The sequence below is a fragment of the Leucopleurus acutus genome (assembly GCF_964270905.1).
Source record: "Leucopleurus acutus genome assembly, chromosome: 20".
In the NCBI taxonomy this organism is placed as follows: domain Eukaryota; kingdom Metazoa; phylum Chordata; class Mammalia; order Artiodactyla; family Delphinidae; genus Leucopleurus; species Leucopleurus acutus.
This window is the reverse complement of record NC_139162.1, coordinates 41,621,435-41,643,385: the sequence shown is the minus strand read 5'-3', so window position 1 is coordinate 41,643,385 and position 21,951 is coordinate 41,621,435. Positions and strand designations below refer to the sequence as shown.

General features: G+C 43.7%; 2 protein-coding genes across 5 annotated transcripts in view; both read left to right on the top strand.

The window, feature by feature from the left end:
• The window catches only part of CEP89 (centrosomal protein 89), a 78,449-nt gene extending 64,842 nt beyond the window's left edge, over nucleotides 1–13,607 (top strand). The window contains exons 16-19 of the mRNA XM_082862959.1: nucleotides 140–281; nucleotides 3,766–3,855; nucleotides 8,387–8,556; nucleotides 13,304–13,607. Of these exons, the coding sequence (XP_082719085.1) occupies nucleotides 140–281; nucleotides 3,766–3,855; nucleotides 8,387–8,556; nucleotides 13,304–13,544 (643 nt within the window). The 3' untranslated portion in view covers nucleotides 13,545–13,607. The remainder of the gene's footprint in view (nucleotides 1–139; nucleotides 282–3,765; nucleotides 3,856–8,386; nucleotides 8,557–13,303) is intronic.
• A 6,424-nt stretch (nucleotides 13,608–20,031) lies between these two features.
• The window catches only part of SLC7A9 (solute carrier family 7 member 9), a 33,288-nt gene continuing 31,368 nt past the window's right edge, over nucleotides 20,032–21,951 (top strand). For 2 of the 4 annotated variants that reach the window (XR_014326997.1, XM_082862347.1), the window contains exons 1-2: nucleotides 20,073–20,124; nucleotides 20,671–20,860. Coding sequence is in view for 3 of the 4 variants with exons in the window: in XM_082862347.1 (XP_082718473.1) it covers nucleotides 20,774–20,860 (87 nt within the window). In the remaining variant the exon portion in view is untranslated. Of the gene's footprint in view, nucleotides 20,125–20,670; nucleotides 20,861–21,951 lie in introns of all 4 variants that reach the window. The other 2 variants (XM_082862349.1, XM_082862348.1) reach the window with 2 other exon arrangements.

Sequence of the window (21,951 nt, the reverse complement as noted above, 5' to 3'; positions counted from 1 at the left end):
AACTAAATAGAAGATTTAGGTTGCTACAAAATACACTTAAATGATAACATGCTTGCTATTTTATAATACAGATATTCACTATGCCCTGGCCATGCAGGCTAATGAATTTTTTATTCCACCATTTGGGGGACCTCTCTAGGAGATCTCAAAAGAAAATTGATATCTTCAAAAAGCAGGTGGAAAAAGCCATGGAGAACGAAATGTCTGCTCACCAGTACCTGGCAAATCTTGTTGTCCTGGCAGAGAATATAACCCAAGAACGTGACAATCTTATGTATTTGGTAAGTTTCCTCAGTTACTTCAAGTATGCTGCAAGTTAATATGCAAACATAATTTTAAAGGTTTTTGTTTTTAATGATCCACAAAAAGCTGCATCTTTTTACATTTCAACCATAAATTTTCAAGTTCTCCAAAATTTTATTTTTCAACCATCAGTGAAAAACAGTTTTGAAAGGCAAATAACCCAAACTTGTAAATACTGGCAAATGATATTTTAGAAGGTAAACTAACGGAATCAGTCCATTCAACTGGGAACAGTAGTCATAAGGCCTCTATTACACACACAGGTGCATCCTTATATTCTCTCTGTAAAGTTGTCTTAATGTAGTCCCTGTTTGAAGATGAGACGTAAGAATCCTAGACAGGTTAAATAGAGTTCGTCCCAATGACACAGTTTAAAGGGCACAAAGAGGTAGCTCCAGGGGTACTCATCCCACATTGTTTCTAGTGGCACCAGTCCTGAGGAAAGGAATTGGGTCCATTATTGGTGGTCCCCAGATCAGCGGTCCCCAACCTTTTTGGCACCAGGGACCGGTTTCATGGAAGACAATTTTTCCGTGGACCGGGGTGGGCAGGGGATGGTTTCAGGATGATTCAAGTGCATTACATTTATTGCGTACTTTATTTCTAGTATTATTACATTGTCATATATAATGAAATAATTATACAACTCACCATAACGCAGAATCAGTGGGAGCCCTGGGCTTGTTTTCACTTGCCACTCACTGATAGGGTTTTGATATGAGTCTGCAAGCAATTCATTTATTATGGTCTCTGTGCAGTCAAACCTCTCTGCTAATGATAATCTGTATTTAGAGCCACTCCCCAGCGCTAGCATCACTACCTCAGCCCCACCTCAGATCATCAGGCAATAGATTCTCATAAGGAGTGTGCAACCTAGATCCCTCGCACGCGCAGTTCACAGTAGGGTTCGCGCTCCTATGAGAAACTAATGCCGCCACTGATCTGACAGGAGGTGGAGCTCAGGCGGTAATGCGAGCGATGAGGAGCGGCTGTAAATACAGATGAAGCTTCACTCGCTCGCTCGCCTATCGCTCACCTCCTGCTGTGCAGCCCGGCTCCTAACAGGCCGTGGACCAGTACCAGTCTGTGGCCCAGGGGTTGGGGACCCCTGCCCTTGATGGTGGAGCGCTGCTCAGCCAGCAAGAGTGATGCTGTGGGCGTGATCTCACATCTCCACACTGATTTTAAAAGATGTCTACAGCAGATCATGCAGTTAAAGGAGACAGATGCTGTGCCAAGCTATGTGTTGAAAAGAGTCTGATAGAATTTACCACAAAATAGAACAGTGAGTTAGATAACTGTACCTCCAAATGGTGAAATGACAGGTGATTTTTTTAAAAATCTTTTTTACCTATCTGCATTTTGTGATTTTTCTACTTTGAATACATATTGCTTATGTACATTGAAACATGTTTCTTTAAGCAGTGCTGCAAATCTCTGGTGGCATAGGATTAGAAGTAATAATGTAATGCATGTCATTCCAAGAGCCCAGCAGACTTTCTGTAAGGGTCAGAAATCAGCCAACTTGGAGGTAACTGAACCCTTCCTCAGGGTGATTGAGGGGCAGAGAGTCTGTCAGGATGTGTCACAGGCTTATTCCCATCTGTTAGAAAGATGTTAAGTTCCTCCTTAGGAAAATGGACACAGGCTTTTAGCCATTGTTTACATAAGAGGACATATAAATAGTATACAGCTCTTGGGGCAAAATGTTGATCTTTACTTGTAATAAAAGAAATGCTAATTAAGCCAGTCTTGAGACTCCATTTTGCACTTATATTAATGTTACAAATTTTTTTTTAAATTATAGTAGTTGCTGGTAGGAGCGTGGTAAGTGTGGCTATACATTACTGGTGATTTCTGAGCCTTTCCCCGAGTCTTTTAGAGGCAATTTGACTTTGACATGCCATGGTAGGACCCTTAAAAGCATTCAGACCTCCTGAACCAGTAGTACCCTCCTGAGAGGTCACTATCCCAACCCAAGTGCTGAGGTCTCTGGCATGTTCTGTACCAGTGCTGAGTGCCCATATCCTCTTCTGCTGTGTCTCCTGAGCTTACCCACTGGGATATCGAGGGCAGCACAAAAGCTTGTTGAAAGATGGAAAGTGCCAAGCAAACGCACTCATCCAGCAAACACTCATGGGAGCCTGGCTGCCTCGTGTCAGGGCCATCTTGTTTAGATGGGACACGCTGGTTCCCCCAGGAGGCAGGCCCTGTACCTCCTGTTTGGGCCAGAGAGCATCCCAGGCTCCCATGATGAAGTCAAGAGCCTCCTCGACCATCAGACGGTCCCCTTAGGCTCACTCCTCATATTTGTGGACCCAGGATGGACATACAAATGGAGGCCATATACTGCTTGTCCAAATACTTAAAAGTTACAGATTAAGCCAACAGACTATTAATAAAATGTGTTCTCTCCTCCCGCCTTGACCTTTGTTATTTATGGCCTGAAAGCCAGGCTCAGATTTAGAATCTTCAGACCCTCCAGATGCTGGGGGAGCTGCTCTCAGCCTGCCCTGGCTCCATCCACCATGAGGGATCTCAGTGTGCACACGGACTGCTGTCCCCTTGGCCCTGCAGGCTCCTTGCCCCTGGCAGCCCCAAGACCAGCCTCTGTAGCTGGGGTTCGGGGGTGGTACTGGCTGCCTCTGCCCTGTCGTGGGACTGTTGGCCGTGCACCCTCACCTTACCCTGCCCTGGTCTCCTGGGCCTTGTGAGAGCCCCCTGTATAGTAATTTATTGATACTGGCATCTTCATTCCGAATCCCTTTAGGATGGGTTTCCATGCGACTTGCAGCAAGTTTAATTCCGTGGGTCTTAGTTTTCCTCTCTAGAAACTCACTTGTCACTACTGTACTACCTTAGAAGGAATGCTCCCCTTTACTTTTTAAAAAAATTTTACCATTTGAAATGGTTAATTTATAGTGTGTAGTAGTCCATGTCCCATCTGGATATTAATCTAAATCATTCCACTTCAGTGACATCCCTCTTTGATCTACTGCCCGTCACATTTGGTTTGGAGAATGGCATTGTGTGTTCATCTCAAGTTATCCTTAATTTTGTTAATTATTCAGATAGTCCAGTGAGAAGTTTATTTGCATGTTGGCACTTGTTCCTTGGATATGATGGAAGGAATGGTATATTCCCCAAGAATAGAGAAGTGTCCTGGAAGCCACATCCCCCTTGTTTGAGGGGCTCAGATTTTCCAGTTGTACCCAGAAGGGGTACCCAGACTGCCGTTCCCGGCTCTTGCCCTCCTCAGCTGTTGGTCCAAGTTCTGCCCACAGCCCTCACACAGGGGATAGGAATCTGGAGGTGGGGGGCTGGAGAGGTGTCAGGCCAGGACGAGTGGCAGAATGGTAATACTCTTTGTAGTAATACTCTCAGCAGAAGATGTTTTATTACTTTAATTTTCCTGTTAAACTAAGAGCCCATTGTTGTTTTTTTTTTCACTTTACTCTGTAGGCTAAATGTTTAGAAAGTGAGAAGCATGGAGTTCTCAACAAAATCATTGAAGGCAATATTCGCTTGGGAAGGTTGGAGGAAAAAGTCAAGGTAAGTGGACGTTTAGCCACTCCTAATGGGAATGGGCTTCCCGGGGTCAGATTTCCATGTTTAAGAAAAGGACCCATTTTGCATATATGTATCACTGATCATCCACAGAGTAAAGAAGTATTGGGTTTCTCTGGCAGAAATAGCACCTCTCGGACTTCTCTGGTGGTGCAGTGGTTAAGAATCTGCCTGCCAATGCAGGGGACACGGGTTCGAGCCCTGGTCCAGGAAGATCCAACATGCCGCGGAGCAGCTAAGCCCGCGTGCCACAACTACTGAGCCTGTGCTCTAGAGCCTGTGAACCACAACTACTGAGCCCGCGTGCCACAACTACTGAAGCCCACGCACCTAGAGCCCGTGCTCTGCAACAAGAGAAGCCACTGCAATGAGAAGCCTGCATGCAGCAATGAAGACCCAACACAGCCAAAAATAAATTAATTAATTAAATAAAATTTTTTTTAAAAAGCACCTCTCGGGACTTCCCTGGCATTCCAGTGGTTAAGACTCCATGCTTCCCCTGCAGGGGGCACGGGTTTGATCCCTGGTCAGGGAACTAAGGATCCTGCATGCTGTGTGATGCAGCCAAAAAAAAAAAAAAAGAAGAAATAGCACCTCTCCATTCATTAAGTAACCTTTAGTTCATCTGCACAATAAGATACCATGCAGCTGTTTAAAAACAAAAAAAGATACAGAAATATCTCTAGGCTCTATCCTTGCTTTGTTATTTCTTCCAGAGACAACATCACCTTTCAACAGACTACGTAATTTATTGATTATGTTTGTTGGTTACTGTTTGTCTATTCTGACCAGAATAACAAGTGAAGGGATTTTTTCTCTTTTTCTGTTTTTGTTCACTGGTATATCCCAAGCACCTAGAATCGCACCTGGTGCATAGTATTCAATTAATTCAATAACTATTGGGGGAATTAAATAATATATTTTACAATTTAAAAAATGTAACAAGATCAAAGGCAGTATAGAAAACAGTATCTCAGCTCTGCATCAGAAAGGCTAGAAGGACTATACCACACTATTAATGATGGGAATCTGCATAGAAGTATTATGAGTAATAAAGAGCAGTTGTAGTTTGTTCTTTTTTTCCTGGTTTTCCTGTTGGCTTTTATTTCCCAAAGAGAAGGTCTGATCTTCAGAGCGGTTGGCCTTGTCTTGGGAATTTGTCTCATTACTGTTCAACTGAATAAGAGCAGTAAAAATAAAAAAGTTCCACCCAGTCACCCAGAGAAGAAATCTGTGAGCCAGATCCAGGTCAGATAGGGCAGGATCTCTGGGAAAGTGAGGAGAAGAGACCTGGAAAAGGCTTGTCAAAATTCAGAGGTGACAGGGACTTCCCTGGTGGTCCAGTGGTTGAGAACTCCGCGCTTCCAGTGTAGGGGGTGCGGGTTCAATCCCTGGTCGGGGAGCTAAGATCCCGAGTGCCTCGTGGCCAAAAAACTAAAACATAAAAAAACAGAAGCAATATTGTAACAAATTCAATAAAGACTTTAAAACTGGTCCACATCAAAAAAAAAAAAATTCAGAGGTGACATCTCAGGAGACCTTAGCAAAACCCTCCTAAAAGTGAGGACATCAACTTGGAAGTCAGGGCAATGATGAGATCTGGGAAATCAGAGCTGCAGGCAGAAGTATTTCAGAACCAGGCTGGGTTCAGAGAGCCAGAGAAGGGACTGCAAGAGAAGTGGTGTGTGAAGCTTGGAAGTTGACCCATTGCTCTCACCGTCGCAGGAACCTCATCTCATCCCAAAAGAATTCAGTGGCCTCCACACAAAAATTCTTTAAGAAAAATAGAAGTATAATTTTCTTACACATGATGTAAGCGCATCAGAAATAATGTTGCCACAAAGGAGATCAAAATTGAAACCTGTACTGTAGGGTGAACTGATACGTTGGTAGGTAGATAGACAAGTAAGGAGGTAGGCAGGTAGCCAGGTAGCTCAAACTCAATAAAACAGTAAAAGCTGGGGAAAAATGCCAAAAAGCAGAGACACAGATGGCCAGACAAAGGAGGATGTGAAATGGAACTGACACAACTCAGGGAAGAAATAGAAGGAAAGGAGAAATGTAGACTAAATTATAAGGAGCCCAGGGAGAAAGATATGATAAAAGCAGGATAAGGGACATAAAGGATAAATGAGAAAGGCAAAGACAAGAAGGCAGAAATAAAAAGAACTAGTAGAGGGAATTCCCTGGCCATCCAGTAGTTAGGACTCTGTGCTTCCACCGCTGGGGGCCCGAGTTCGATCCCTGGTCAGGGAGCTAAGATCCTGCAAGCCACAAAGTGCAGCCAAAAAAAAAAAGAAACACTAGTAGAAAGTGATAGGGATGCAGTTTACCTAAAGCAGAAATCAAAACAATGGTACTTATTCTGCTCCAAAGAATAATTCTTAAAAGTTTTTATTCATAAAATTTTCTGAAATAAATGAAGAGTCGAATCTACATATTGAAAGGGCACGTTAAGTACCTATGAAAAACTGACCCAGGATGGCCCTAGAAAATTGACATCAAGACCTGTGACTTCAAGATAAAGAAAGAATACCTCGGACACCCAAGCAAAAGACCAGGACATAAGAAAAAGAAAATCATGTTGGCGTCACACTTCTCAACAACAACACTGAAAGCCAGAGAACAGTGGAATTCCATCTATGAATATTCAGGGATGTTTTCATCCAACCAGGCTGCTCTTCAGACAGCTGTGACCATATAAGAACTCTGGAACATTTTTTCTATAAACCTTTCCTAAGGATCCGTCAACTTGAGTTCAGCCAAGAAGTGATCGGGCACATTTCAGAAGAGTACTGCTCATGAGCAAAGGATATACTTAACTGTGAACTGAGCCTTTGAAAAGGCAGGGGTAAGGCTGATGCAACTACATGTAGACATACTACAACCTGACAACGTAGAAGGAATACAACCAAGGCAAAAACGATAGGTAAAGGGGGAAGGAAGTTAGAAAGTAGAATGAACTTGCTGATTGCGTCACCTGTAATAACTGAGGTCAAAGGATATCATTTAAAGATGAAAACTTCAGTAGGAGGAGCTTAAGCATATTTAAGTAGGGGAAGAGTGAAGAAAAGATTGTCAGGAGCTAACATTATGCTACTTTAATGAATAAGGGGACGAAGGACATGTAATATAAAGGCATAAAAATAAAAGTAACCACAAGAATCAAAAGAGATTCATTCCTTAATAGCAAAATTACAACAGCAAAAAAGAGCAAAGGAAACAGACTACATTAAAGTCTTTAAAAATGTGTGTAGATAAAACAATAAAACGTAAGATAAAATTGAGGCAAACAAATCTGCCCTATAGAAAATATAAATGAGCTGAATTCACCCATTAACAGGAAACAATTTTAGATTATATTATAGAGGAAAACACTATTACATGCCAGAACCAAGAGACAGTCAGGAGCAGTGTTTCAGAAAGATGAAAAATAAAAGGATGAGTGAAGATAATTCAGGTTTATGCAAACAAAAGCAAAGCATAGTTGCGATCTTTACATCCGCCAAGAGAGAGTTCAGGCCAAAAGCACTAAATGAGACCAAAAAAAAAAGGAGAGGGCTTGATAATGCTAAAGACTACAGTTAATAATACATAGTACTTATGAATGCCTACGTACTAAATAACACCGCAGCAAATTTTATAAACTACAGGAGATACAAGGGGAAATGGAAACTTACTGATAATAGGAGCTGTGATCCGCTTCTCTTGGTCTAAGACAGATCAAGAAGTTATACGAAAGTAAGAATATAGAAGATTTTACAACATAATCTATAAGGTTTATTTATGTGTGTATATGTGTGTGTGTGTGTGTGTATATACACACACACATACAGAACAATCACAAAAATTGATCATAGACTGGCTACCAAAAAAAAAAGAAAAAGCCTCAATAAACCCCTAAAGTAGAAATAAGGCAGACGTTTGTTGATCAAAAAGATAAATACCAGAAATTAATCAACAGAATCAGAGAGCAGAAAATGTTCTTTCACCTGGAAATGTAAAAACTGTATAGTAAACTAACTCTTGGGTCAGAGGAGATGTATAAACTGAATGTCATAATTTCTAATGAGAACTGAACCCATGGGAACTACACGTCAGAATCTATGTGACAACAGTTTTGGAAATGCTCTGAGGGAAATCTATTAACCGTAAGAACTATACAATAAAAATGTAAGAAGGAAAATAAGTGAATCAGGCTTTTATCTCAGTCACCTGTTTACCAATAGAGTATGACAGACCTTGCCAGGTCCTTCTGTTTTAATTTTTATTTGTGGCATATAAAAAACTAGGCATGATGCAAGTCAGAAATTTGGTTTTATTATACTTGAAATTCTTTTATTACTTTATGTGACTTTTGTGATCCAGACTTGCCCTCTCAGATCAGACTTGCCCAGGGCTTACTCAGTTCAGGGCCTCTGACAGGCCAAGGAGTGGAGAGGGAAAGCATCCACAAAGCTATTCGCCTGGACCACAGGCAGCACCCCCTCACTCAGAGATCATCCTCCTCCCCCAGGGGTACAGGAAGCAGGCGGCCCTGAAGATGGGTGACATCAGTCACCGTCTGACAGAGCAGCAGGAAGACTTTGCTAGCAAGACAGCTCAGTACCAGCAGGAGATGAGACACCTCCATCGGATGCTGCAGGACAAGCAGGATGTCCTGGACCAGGCGCTGCAGCAGAAAAGGTCTGGCCACCCCAGCCCCGTTGCCATGTGTTTGTTTTTTGAATGTTTGGTAGAATCCTCCAGTGAAACCCTCTGGACCTGATTTGTTCATTTGATTGCTTATTTTTGTTTTTACATTTTAGTTTTATCTGATTTTAATATTAAATATATTTTAATATTGGTTTTTTTATTTGCTCCTCATTTTTTTCCTTTGACAAGATTTTCCCTAGCAATTGACATAGAACGTTGTATAAGTTTGAGGTGTACAGTGTGATTTGATATACATATATATTGTGAAATGATCACCCCAATAAGGTTGACATATCCTTCACCTCATGTAATTACCATTTTGTTGTTGTTGTTGTTATGGTGAGAACATTTAAGATCTACTGTCTTAGCAACTTTCCAGTGTACAGCACTGGTAATTACAGTCCCAGTGCTGTACAGTAGATCCCAGGTCTTTAATCCCTCCTTTAAAAATTCCTGTTGTTTGAATATTGGACTTTCTAAATCAATCCAGTCCTCTCATTGTCCTTCCCTTTTCCCCCCTCTTTTCCATCTCTTTGATATTTTTATTCTATTCCATTTTCTTGGGAGATTTTATTAATCTTTGATTAAATGTTTTATTTCTGCCATTATGTTCTCATTTCTGAGAACTTTAAATTTCAGATTCTTCCCGTTTTGTAAGATCACAGTGATAAGATTATGGGTATATCATGTTCTCTGTGGCTGTGAGGTACTCTGTCAGTTACACCTTTGTCCTTTAAACGTGCGATAGAGGAGGTATTGCCAGTGTATTGAAAACCCTGGGGAATGGCGCATGTTTTGTGGAGGTGAACCTGGTGGTCCCCTCACGTAGGTTGGGTTCACATTTAAGTCGGCCTTTTCAGGATGGCTGTGTTGTCTTTGACAGACTGGGATGTGAACTGATGCACGTGGAAGAATCATAATGACACTCGGATGTGATTTTCTTCAAGTTACAGTAGAATCCGTGTATTTGTTACCAGACAGAATGCAGACAGCTGTTTATGTTTTCTATCAGCCAGATGTTTCTTAATGCCAGGCAAAATGAAGTCTTATCTAACAGGTTTTCTGTAGTCACAGAAGTTCTTACCACCATAGGTGGTCACTTTGTAAAAGTTGGGCCGGTACCAACTTGCTTGCCAGACAGGAGGTTTAGAATTGCGTTAATAAAATGGAACTTTGTTTTTTACTTTCTCCCTTTCTCCATGTTTTGCCCTTTAATGGTTTGAAAGTTAAACATTCTGTTTATGTTCTTTTAGTGGTTGCCCTTGAAATTTCATATGGATACCTAACATTAACAAAAATCTAAAGTTAATCAGCACCTCTACATCTCTACCCACAAATGCAAGACCTAATGCTCTAACCTAATTATTTCCCACTCAGTTTATATGCTCTTGGTGTCTAGTGTCATTACATGTAGATACAGATACGTGAAGATGAAAAGCAAAGATCTATTTTATCTCATTGTTTTTAGCCCCAGAAATTACATATAACTAGTTTCAATATAGTTATTTTATTTTGATTTACCTAGAGTTTACCAGTTTCTTTGCTTACTATTCTCTTTTGCATCTTAGACCTTATTTCTCAGATTATTTTCCTCCTTCCAAAAGTACATGCTTTAAAAGTTTTAGTGAGAGTAAGCTTTCTCAGTTTTTGTTTATCTGGAAATGTCTACATTTTGCCCTCATCCTTGTGAGTTGATTTTTGCTGGGTTCTACCTTGACAGTCTATTCTCTCAGCACATTCCACTGTCTTCTCTGTTTCATTATTGCTGTCGAGAACTCTTGTCATTTTTAAAACTAGATGATCCATCATTTCTCTTGCCTATTTTAAGATCTCCTTTGTCTCTTGTAGTCTGCAGTTTCATTGTATTTAACTATGAATTTCTTTTCACTTATCTGCTTGGTATAAGTTATTCTCTATATCTGTGATTTTGTGTCTTTCATTACTTCCAGAAAATTCTCAGTCGTTATCTCTCTCTCTCTCTTTTTTTTTTTTGGCTGTGCCGTGTGGCTTGTGGGATCTTAATTCCCTGACCAGGGATCAAACCTGTGCCTCCTGCAATGGAAGTGCAGAATCCTAACCACTGGACCACCAGGGAATTACCAGTCATTATCTATCTCTTAAAATAAGTCTTTTCCCCTCATTGTTTCTAGATTTCCTTCTGGGACTCATATTAAATGTATGTTAGACCTTCTTATTGAATCTTTTCATGTGTCTTATCTTTTACATTTTCTATCTCCTTGTTTTTCTGGTCTACATTCTGGGTAATTCTCAATATTTCTGTTTACTAGTTCTCTGTTCAGTTTTGTTCAATGTACTGTTTAACCTAGCCATGGAGGTTTTTTATTTCAACAACTGTATGTTTCAATTTCAGAAGTACTGTTTGGTTCTTTTGAAAATCTACCTAGTCGTTTTTAAAATAAATTTTTGGTCTTTGCTTATCTCTAATACATCTTTTATTTCTTTTAACATTTTATTCCTAGTTATTTTATATTCTGTGTGTGACAGCTTCATTATCTGCAATTTGGGGGTCTGAAATCTGGTTTTGTTGACTCTTGCCCTGTGTGGCTTATTTTATTGTACGTACAGTAATTTCTTTACCATGAACTCACGTATGGGTTGAGTTTAGTCTGTGGAGTCCTAGGGGCCTGGGCTGAGGATGTTTTCTCCAGAGCAGGTTTGCATTTGCTTTTCTTTGGTGCCAGAGAGTATTTCCAAACCTGGAGTCACTTTAATTTTATTATTAACTTAAAAAAGAATCTACAGTAATGCTTTTTTTAAAATACAAAAGGACTTTAAAAATATTCACAGGGAATTCCCTGGCGGTCCAGTGGTTAGGACCCTGCACTTTCACTGCTGAGGGCCTGGGTTCGATCCCCAGTCGGGAAATTAAGATCCTGAAAGCTGCATGGCCAAAACCAAAAAAAATTTCACGATGCCATTATTACATTTACAATGAATGTATAATTTCTTAATAATATTTTATTAATATTTTTCTGATAAATTTTTCTGATTTTTCTGATATTTCTTAATATTTTTCTGAGCTGCATTCTGGGTGGTTTCCTCTGCTCAATATTCCACTTCATTAATTCTCTCTTTGGTTGTGTCCAATGTACTTTTAACTCATCCATTGAGTTTTTCCCCTGATTGTCTCAAAAATGTCTTTTTACTCTTGGTTCACTCCAGTCAGGGGCTGGGGATGCTCTACAATGGGGAACAGTGTATATTCAAACCCCAGATTCATTTGAGAACAAGTCAGTGGCTACAGTCCCCAGGGAGCCTCTCAGAGCAGATTTCTTTTGAAGATTGGCAGATTTTTCCACCCAACCATCCCTCCTTTGAGGGTTCTTCACATATATCCACTTACCTGCCTAATTCTGGGACACACAGTTCACAGTGTTGCTAGGAGGAAGAGGGGAAACATGGATGTGAGTGAGCCCTGTGGTTTTCTGTTGCACCCAGTTTGCATGTGCCCAAGACTAGTCTCCATTCTACAGAAATCTGGGTTTCTAGCATGGACTTTTGTCCTCAAAGCAATACAAACATTTTGTTTGCCAAACTCTGTGGTTTCAGTTTAATCCTCTTTTTTTTTTTTTTTTTTTTTTCCCGCCCTTAGAGATTTCCTTCTCTCTTTGTTTTGAGTTTAACTGTACATTATCATGATGTAATGTATCAAACATCTGGGTGTTTTGCATCAGAAAATGGAAGCATGGAGATTTTTTAGACATAGAGTAATTAGTGGGCATCATGGGCTTTGGAAGGAAACAACAGTTCACGAGGAAAGTGACACTGGACGAGTGGATGTGTCACTGGCCTCCCTGAATCTCTGTGGTGTCCTCCTCTTTAAACAACAGTGCTGAGTCCACCTGGTAATCCAGTTGCTAACATTTTGCGTAACCACCGGGCAGTGTCTGTGAAAGAGCTGGCCTTCCCAGCCCTGCCGTCCTGCACGAGGCCCATTCCTCCTCTCAGGCTGAGGCTTGCTTTTCCCTCCCCGTGGGGCTCATGTGAGGTGCTGGCAGGTATCTGGTCTGCTCCCCCAGTGGACCACAGCCCTGTGAGGACATGTGTACCTTGCCTGCCCTGTTTCCTCAGCTGCCCACATGGGGCCCGTCACACAGTCCTGGCTCAGCCTTGGTTCCCTCTGGACACTCGCCCTCCTGGCACATGGTCTGGGCCAGTCTTCTCTGTGACCTGGGCTGTGATCCTCACTCTCCACAGTTGGTCTCCTCCTCACCCTCTCACTCACTCTCTGTGTCTGGGCCCATCAGTGACTCTGTGGATATAGGCTGTGAAAGGTGTCTGAGTGTTGGTCAGGTCGCAGTGGGGACACTGGAGAGGCCTACAGGGCCCATGCTGTGTGGGCGCCCACAGCCAGGCCGTTGCACTGTAGGTCAGCCACTGCAGTTATCGTGTTTTATTTTTGTAACATTAATGCCATGGAGAGCAAAGGGTGTGTGCACTGGTGCCAAAATAGAAGAAAAGGCAGGATGTAGGGAGGAAATCTAAGACGTCATTTTCAGCCTGTGCCTTTGCATTTTTTTCTATTTCCAGGGGACATCGGGCTTCATTCGACACTGGGAATCTTTGCTTCAGAACCCACGCACAATGGGCTCTGTTCTCTGACTTCAAACATTCTTCCACTTGGCTTCTCACTACTTTAGGATTCATAAGGGATCTATAAATATTTTTTAAATTGTGTTATTTTAAACTTTTTCTTTATATTGTTTATTTCTCTCAGAGAAATGGAAGGTGAGCTTGACGTTGTTTGGGAGTCCACCTCCAAGGAAAACCGAAGGATCCGAGAACTTCTCCAGGCCACACTGGAGAGGACAGGCCCGTGGGACAACACCAGAGCTTTCGCGGACCACTGCCTGGACGGCATCTCTCAGGGAGACATGCAGGACGGCTGCCGCTTCAGCTTCTGTGACCTGAAGCCGCCTCCCACCTCCCACCAGGGTCTGCCGGAGCCCCTGGGCTAGGGCCCCTCTGTGGAGAGGTCTGCCCTACGCAGGACAGGGAGCGCGGAGGAGAGGGCAGACTCCCGCCCACCACTGCAGCGTTTCTTCTCCTCAGGGCAAGGAAGAAATACTGTCTCAGAAATTTAACCTGCTTTTTTACATTTTGCTTTATTTTAAAAATGTGCTGCTGAACTATATTTAGCCAGTGCACGTCCTCTGACCCCATTGCCACCGAGCCGGGCTCTGTGAGATCCATTGCTCAGGCTAACAGGTGACCTGGCAAGCTGGCCTGTCTCCGGGCTCCTAGGTCTGCGCTGGGGAAGCCCCAGAGGGAAGGGCGGGCAGGCCCAAGCTCTCAACCTGTGTGTTTGATGAGTTAGTTTCATTGGCTGAGCCGTCGATGGAAGCCCCAGCGATGAGACCTGTGCATTCACTCTGGGTGATATTTTATTGTTTGGCCAAAAACAGGTGCTGGTCTTCGTGCCCCAGTAGGTGGTACAAAATCTGTCCTGCCCTCTCCCCGAGCCCTTCCCTGTCCTCCTGGAAAGGTAATTTTTCTGGGGCCACGTAACCTCGCTCCCCTTCTGAGAGCCTTGACTTTGAGCACCAAGGTGGGATCCCTGCCCCACTGCCACCACCGAGAAGGACGCCGGGGCCGTAGTCCAGCTCCACCCTGTGCCATCTCCTCAGGTAGATCACCCCTGCCTCCAGGGCCGTTCCTGGGACTCCTGGCGGTAATGCCAGCTGTCTAGGGCTGCTTGTCCCCGGCATGCTGGAAGAAGGCTGCAAAGGATCCTAAACGGTGTATGGAGGGTAGAACCCTGTCATATCCTTTTACCAAACCCCTCATAGCTAAGGCCTGTGTGGTTTCAGGTGTGCAGATAGACCCCGCGTTGGTCCCTGGTCATATATAAAAGTTACACACATGTGTTCTTTGATTGCTAAGTGGGAAGTTGACATAGAAAATCATTGTTCTTTTACATTTTAAAAGAGGTTGGGTGGGCTAGATGTTGGGTGGGCGGTAAGGCCTGACTGCTGGTGGGGGGGCTCCTGTCATCCTGCCGGTTTCCAATCTGAGCAGCAACCGGTCCCATTCTCTCTTGGTCCTCGTGAGTCTTCATGTGGCTCTAGAAAGGTCCTGATCAGGTTGAAAGGAACCCAAGGCAAACAGTTAGAAAACATGACCCCGGGACCCAAGTGAGCCCTGCTGCCTTTGGCACTATTGAAAAGCAGCCCTGGGGAGGTCAGGACTGAGTGGAGAGGATCCAGGCACAAGTGTGGGTGTGCGTTTGGTGTGACAGCAGCTGGGGGGCTGTCCTGTCTTGCCGTTGTCCCATGCAGAGGGGTGGAGGGATCAGAAGTGACGCCTTTGCCCCTCAACCTCTGAGAAGATGGGAGAGACCCCACCCTCTTCCAACAGCTTACATCTCTGTAGACCAGCGGGTCTTCTAACTCTTAGGAGAGGGGGGAATTCTGGATTTTATTAATTTTGATATAAATATATTTATTCAGCCAATATGTTGTGGATGCTTACCTATGTGCACTGTTTGTTGAGAACAGCAGTAGTGACGAAGGCAGACATCATTATAGAGCGTGCGAGGTGCTCAGAAGAAAAGCACCAGGACAGAAGCCCAGAGCCACGAGCTCCCAGAGCAAGCAGGGGCTCAGTGCATCACGGGAAAACGGACGTGTGTGTTGGAGCATGTGGGTAGGTGAACCTGCCTTCTCAACTATAAATTTTATGAAATCTAGATATAGGTCAAGTATTTCTGATGAAAATACAGCATCCGAATTGAGATGTGCTATAACACATCTGGCGTATAAAATATACACCAGATTTTAAGCCTTACTATGAAAAAAATAATTAAAATATCCAATAATTTTTATATTGGCTTTATGTTGAGATAACATTTGCATATATTGGGTTAAATAAAATGTTATTAAAATTGATTTCACCTGGTTGTGGGTTTTGTTTTGTTTTTGTTGTTTTGTTTTTTGGTTTGGCTTACTTTTTTTAAAATATGGCCACTAGAAAACTTTAAATCCCATATGTGGCTCCCATTATATTTCCCTTGGACATTAAGAGAATGGGAAGAAGCTGAGGGGAAAGTCAAAGGGACTCTTCCCAACAAGGTGGAAATTTTTAAAGGGTTATTAATAAATAAGGTAAATAAGGCAAATACTGAAAGTGACAGAATAAGGAGGAATCAGAAAGAGTCGCAGGGCTCATCCCAGCAGGATGGAAATCTTTAGATGGTTATTTTATTTTATTTTATTTATTTATTTTTTTTTGCGCTACGCGGGCCTCTCACTGCTGCGGCCTCTCCCGTTGCGGAGCACAGGCTCCGGACGCACAGGCCCAGCGGCCATGGCTCACGGGCCCTGCTGCTCTGCGGCCTGTGGGATCTTCCCGGACCGGGGCACGAACCCGTGTCCCCTGCATTGGCAGGTGGACTCTCAACCACTGCGCCACCAGGGAAGCCCTAGAATCAGATTTGACGGACAGCTTTAAGGAGCTAAGATTGACTGTGGAGCCATAAAGGCCCTTGGAAAAACAGCCTGCTTCCTTGCTTACACAGTTCCCAACAGCCTTGCCAGGTGAGTAAGGAAGGTCACTTTCTGGCCTTCCTCCAGGATATTTGGGGGAACTTCAGGGTATTTGGGGGAACTTCAAGAAGAGAGGAATTCACCCGAATCTGTAGGTATTACAGGCGAGTCTGATGATGACTCCTTGACATGGCTTCTTAGCCTAAAGAGGCTATTAAAAGTTCCATCTGGAGGTTCCTTATGAAAAGTTCCAGCAAAGCAGATTTAAAACAGCCTATATGGTCAATTGCTATTCTTGCTGAACTTATGTAAATAATCAGGTCAAGTTTAATGAAACTAAACTTATTTTAAAACAAATGAGTGTGACTTTGGCCATCTTTGGTAGAAATGAGAGTGACTTTAGAGAAAAAAAAATACGCTTCAATAGAAACTATAATAACCAATACATATAAAGAACACATACAACTCAACAGCCAAAAAAAAATCATCTAATTAAAAAATGGGCAGAGGTATCTGAATAGATATTTTTCCAAAGAAGATGATATACAGATTACTAACAGGTGCATGGAAAGATGCTCAGCATCACTAATCATCAGGGAAATGCAAATCAAGATCACAATATCAGCTCACACCTATCAGAAGGGCTATTATCCAAAAGACTAGAAATAACAAGTGTTTGCAAGGATGTGGAAAAAAGGGAACCCTGTACATTGTTGGTGGGATGTAAATTGGTGCAGCCACTATGGAAAACGGTATGGAGATTAAAAATAGAACTATCATATGATCCAGAAGTTCCACTTCTGGGTAAAAACACAAACTTGAAAAGATATCTGCACCACCATGTTCATTGCTGTATTATTTATGACAGCCAAGATGTGTCCAACCTAAGTGTCCATTAATGGATGAATAGATGAAGATGTGATATATATACAGATATATACATATATATAATACAATATTATTCAGCCATAAAAAGAAGGAAATCTTTCCGTTTATGACAACATGGATGGACTTTAACAGCATTATGCTATGTGAAATAAGTCAGAGAAAAACAAAGATGAATGCTCTCACTTGAATGTATCAACAGGATCCCTCCCCCCAAAAAACCCCCAAAACCGAATAAACAGACAAACAAACAAACAAAAAACCCAAAACCCAAACAAACCCAACTCATGGATGTAGAGAACAGATTGGTGGTTGACAGAGGTGAGGGGTGGGCAAAATGGGTGAAGGTGATCAAAAGGTACAACTTCCAGTTCTAAAATAAATATCTCAAGAGATGTGATGTACATCATGGTGACTATAGTTAATAATACTGTATTGTTGGAGACTTGCTAGGGAATAGATCTTTAAAGTTCTCATCACAAGAAAAAGTATTTGTAACTATGTGTGGTGACAGATATTAACTAGATTTATTGTGGTGATCATTTCACAATATATACAAATATCGAATCATTGTACACCTGAAACTAATACGTCAATTATATCTAAAAAAAATGATGGACAATTCTAAGGTAGAATTGCACTATTCCAATAGCTCTTGGATATATATAGATATTGTTTCCCAGATAAGAGTTTTTAAATTGTGCTTTCCTTGCTAATTGTTTTACAGTCAGACTGTAAATCCTTGACATTTAAAGACTTTGCACATTCCACTGACTCTTTATGAGTTCTTTAGGTTGGGATTTTGGTAGGTAAGTGAACGCCTGTTATATGGCCTTTTGGGTCCCCTGCAAAGCTCTGAACTACTGTCAGCAGCAGAGGGAAGGAATATGAGATGAGTAAACTTAGGAACAGAAGGAAGTTTGAAAACTTGAAGCCAGGTCTGGGACAAGTTTTAAGTGGTAAAGGAAGAGCTGGCATCTGTCCTGAAGGTTTGACTCTGACCCTGACTCAGAGGATAAAAGCCAAGAGGCTGTGGGGATATGGATTTACACTGCCGGGCTGAACGTGTCTTTATAAACCGTTACAGGACCAGGGAACCAAATATGTACCAAATATAAGATGATAAAATGCAGATGGTGTTACCATCTTCAAACTGCAAGCATCTGTGCAATTGGAAAAGGCACAGTTTGAAAGTGAAGGTCGGGACTTCCCTGGCAGTCCAGTGGTTAAGACTCCACGCTTCCACTGCAGGGGGCTTGGGTTCGATCCCTGGTCGGGGAACTAAGATCCCACATGCCGCCCAGCGGCTGGGCCCGTGAGCCATGGCCGCTGAGCCTGCGCGTCCGGAGCCCTGTGCTCCGCAACGGGAGAGGCCACCACAACAGTGAGAGGCCCGCGTACCGCAAAAAAAAAAAAAAAAGAAGAAGAAGAAAAAAGAAAGTGAAGGTCAAGAGCTTTAGCAGAAACTTAAGAAGCAATGGAGTTGTATGAAAAAAATAAATAACATGAAACTTCCTAGGAAATTAACTGTGAGAGGGAGTTGACTGCAAGGAGGTAAAACTTCAGCCATGTGGTAGAAGAGCTGGATGCACAATGAACCAAAGGTCCTAAAGAACTGGGGAAAAAACTGTGAAGACAAATCCACATTATTTTCCCTGAGGGGGGGAGAAACCCTTATGATAATTGGTTGAACAGTCACTCTGCTGGGGAAAAACAAAACAAGAAGAAACCACAGCTTCAAGAAAAGAAATGCGCACCAAGGGCCAAAAATGAACTGAAGTCGATTTCTGACCCTCAGCAAGGATCCTCATGCCCAGATGTTCCAAACTCAGCATTTGACAGAGGCCCAAGAAGCCCACGGGATCCTCTGCATTAACAGAATGCTGACGCTTAATGCATAACCTTCTGCACTTCTCACAGTTCTGTGAAGGGGAGTGCCAGCACTAGCCCATTTTACAGATTCAGAACTCAGTTCTTGGAGAAAGGCTAAGTAACTCTGAGACCATGTGGCTGGTGTGGGCTCACAGGACCCTCCAACTCCCCACTACCACCACCACCCCACCCTGCTTTCCTCAGTGGTTTCTGTTAGAATATCAGCCCTCTGGGGCAACCTTGACCCAGGGAGCCTTCTGTAGGACTCTGCAAGTACAGACGGGCCAGACCTACCTCTGAGTGCTGCACTGTTGGCAAATGCTCAAGGGGTGCCTCAAGCAAGCCTGGCGGCAGGTCCTGCCTCCGTGCTCTGGAGAGAGAGCCCGTGAACGAGCACTCTGCTGGGGCTCTGGCCACGGCCGACAAGACGATCAGGTGCCCTGATGAGCAGGCATGGCCCGTCAGGGGGCAGGCAACGAACTTCTACAGGACCCTGACTCTGGGAAAGCAAAGGTCCCCCACATTCTCAGTAGGCTCTAAGAGATGGCCCTGAGAAATCTGCCCTCCTCCCAGGTCTGCCTGTCCCAAAGTGCTCCCACAGCAAACCTCAGTGACTCACCAACTCTGTCCTGTGACCTTTGGTCTCATCTGGATATCCGGGATGCTGTTAAATCTACCCCAGTGCAAAACTGCCGGAGGAGATGGGCGATAAGCAACAATGCTTCAGGCTGGGCTCTTCCGTCCCAGATACGGTCTCAGCAGGGGCCAGACAAGCTTGGTCAGAAGCAGTGGGAGGCAGACAGACCAAGGCCCTTGGAGGAAATTCCTCAGTGGAGGGGGGAAAGGGCTCCCCCCAACCTGTGTGTTAGGAGTGCAGCTACTGTTGGTGCCGCCTGCCTGGAGTTGTAAATAGAACCTATTAAGATAAGAAAAGCGTGGGTTCCAAAGTTTATCTCCTCTGGTTCCAGTCTTTAGAGAGATTTCTCCTTATAGGATGTAGCTGATCTGGGGGGAATCTGGTTAATTTTAAAACAAACTGGTCTGGACACAAATGAGCAAAATAAAAACAGTTTGGAGAGAAACTGGCTGCTCGACCCTCCCTTTTTTGTGTGGTGTATCCAAGCTTCGTTGCTTAAAAAAAAAAAGGTGTTTAATAATTACCTTTATTGACCTCTGTACCTTGTGGCTTCCTTCTCTCCTGGGCACGAGACATGGCCATTCCTAGGGCACTACTGTGCAGAGGAAGGTGGTCAGCTGCCCTGGGCAGGTCCCTGGGCTCCTCGAGGTCAAGGAGAAGGTAAGGCCACCAGGTGATGGGAAGGCTGGCTGATCCCCTGGCCAGGGACCCGAGAGGGACTTCATCTGGAGAAAGGGAACAGGGAATGAGCACTAAGTAGTTCAGCCTTGAACGGATTTCCCTCAGCAACGTTCCTGGCATCACTCAATGAAAAACTGTCTATACCGTGGATCTATTGTGTGAGGTGCCTTAATTACTTGGGAAGTAATTATGAGAAAAGCCTTCCTTCTTCAGACTTGACTCCACTAAGGATATTCCAGTATGTTTTTAAATATTTCTTTTTAAAAGCCTTTGAAAAAATGAGGTTGGGCTGTAGAATGACTTCCAGGCGTGTCACTGCTGAGGGTTCGGGCACATAGGATAGGTGAGGGGGCACGGGGGTACCAGAGTAGTTTAGAAAAGAGCTTGGAACCCCAGTTGCCCAGGCTCTGAACGGCAGTCAAAATTTTGCTGGGGCTGAGCAAATTATCCCTAAGGAGTCGACAGCTGCATTTCCCCCAAACTGTAGCTAATCATCTGCTCATAGAATCCGTTCCCACAACCCAGGTGCGACAGCTGAGCCCCCATTTGCATCTTGTCCGATAGAGCATTTGCTGAGTGAACACCCGTGTCCTCCTTGCAGCCTCCTAGAATTGGCAGCGGGTAGAAAATGGAAGAGACAAGCCTGAGAAAAAGGAGAGAGGATGAGAAGTCGATCCAGAGCATCGAACACAAGACCACAAATCTCCAAAAGGAGGTAAGGCCGTCCTTAGGGGCAGGCCCTTCCCAGGTCCAGCCACGGGGTGCACGGCCAAGTCCCCCCACCCCATCTCTGATCGAACAATTCCTTGTACTCACCTCTTTCTCTCTCGCCAGTGAACTCAGCATATTCTTGTGAGGTTAATACATGTGTGCTTCTGCGTGCTGGGTAAGCACCCGGAGGGGTGGCTGTTTGCTCAGACCAGTGGCCTTTTCCGGGATGGTCAGAGAGGACTTCTGATGTGGAGTCCCCTCTACAGCACCTTCACCAAATGTTGGTCCCTCTTATGTTTGAATACCTCCAGTGATAGGGAAATCCTATTCCTTCTTTTTGTTTAACATCTTTATTGGAGTATAATTGCTTTACAATGGCGTGTTAGTTTCTGCTTTATAACAAAGTGAATCGGCTATACATATACACATATCCCCATATCTCCTCCCTCTTGCGTCTCCCTCCCGCCCTCCCTATCCCACCCCTCTAGGTGGTCACAAAGCACGGAGCTGATCTCCCTGTGCTATGCGGCTGCTTCCCACTAGCTATCCATTTTACATTTGGTCCTTTATGTAAGGACATGGGGAGGGGGAAGGGTAAGTTGGGACAAAGTGAGAGAGTGGCATGGACTTATATATACTGAATCAGACTATTTTATCCCTTTAAATTTTTTTTCTTGATTCACGTATGATTTACATAGAGTGAAATGCACATCTCTTCAGTGTTCAGTTTGAAGTGTTTGACAAACTGGTCGCCCCAGAAAGTTCCCTCTTGCCCCTTTCCAGGAGGGCCCCACCCCCCGAGTTCTGTCTCTGCAGAGTAATTTTCCCTGTTGTGGAACTTCATAGGACGGAATCATACAGGGTGTGTCTGAGCAGGGTCTCGTTGGTAGGAAGCTCATATTCTACAGAATGGCATGAGAGGAAGCTCACAGCCCCCTGGAGACCTTGCTGCTCACCCCCTCACCCCCACTCCCCTGGCCAGGAGCCCCAAACCCTGACTTCACTCTTTGTCTGGGGGGAGAAGCTCCGTTCTGCTACGCCCACCTAAGAGGTGGGTCCCAAGGGCCTTTCCTATTGGTGATTGATTGTCAAATC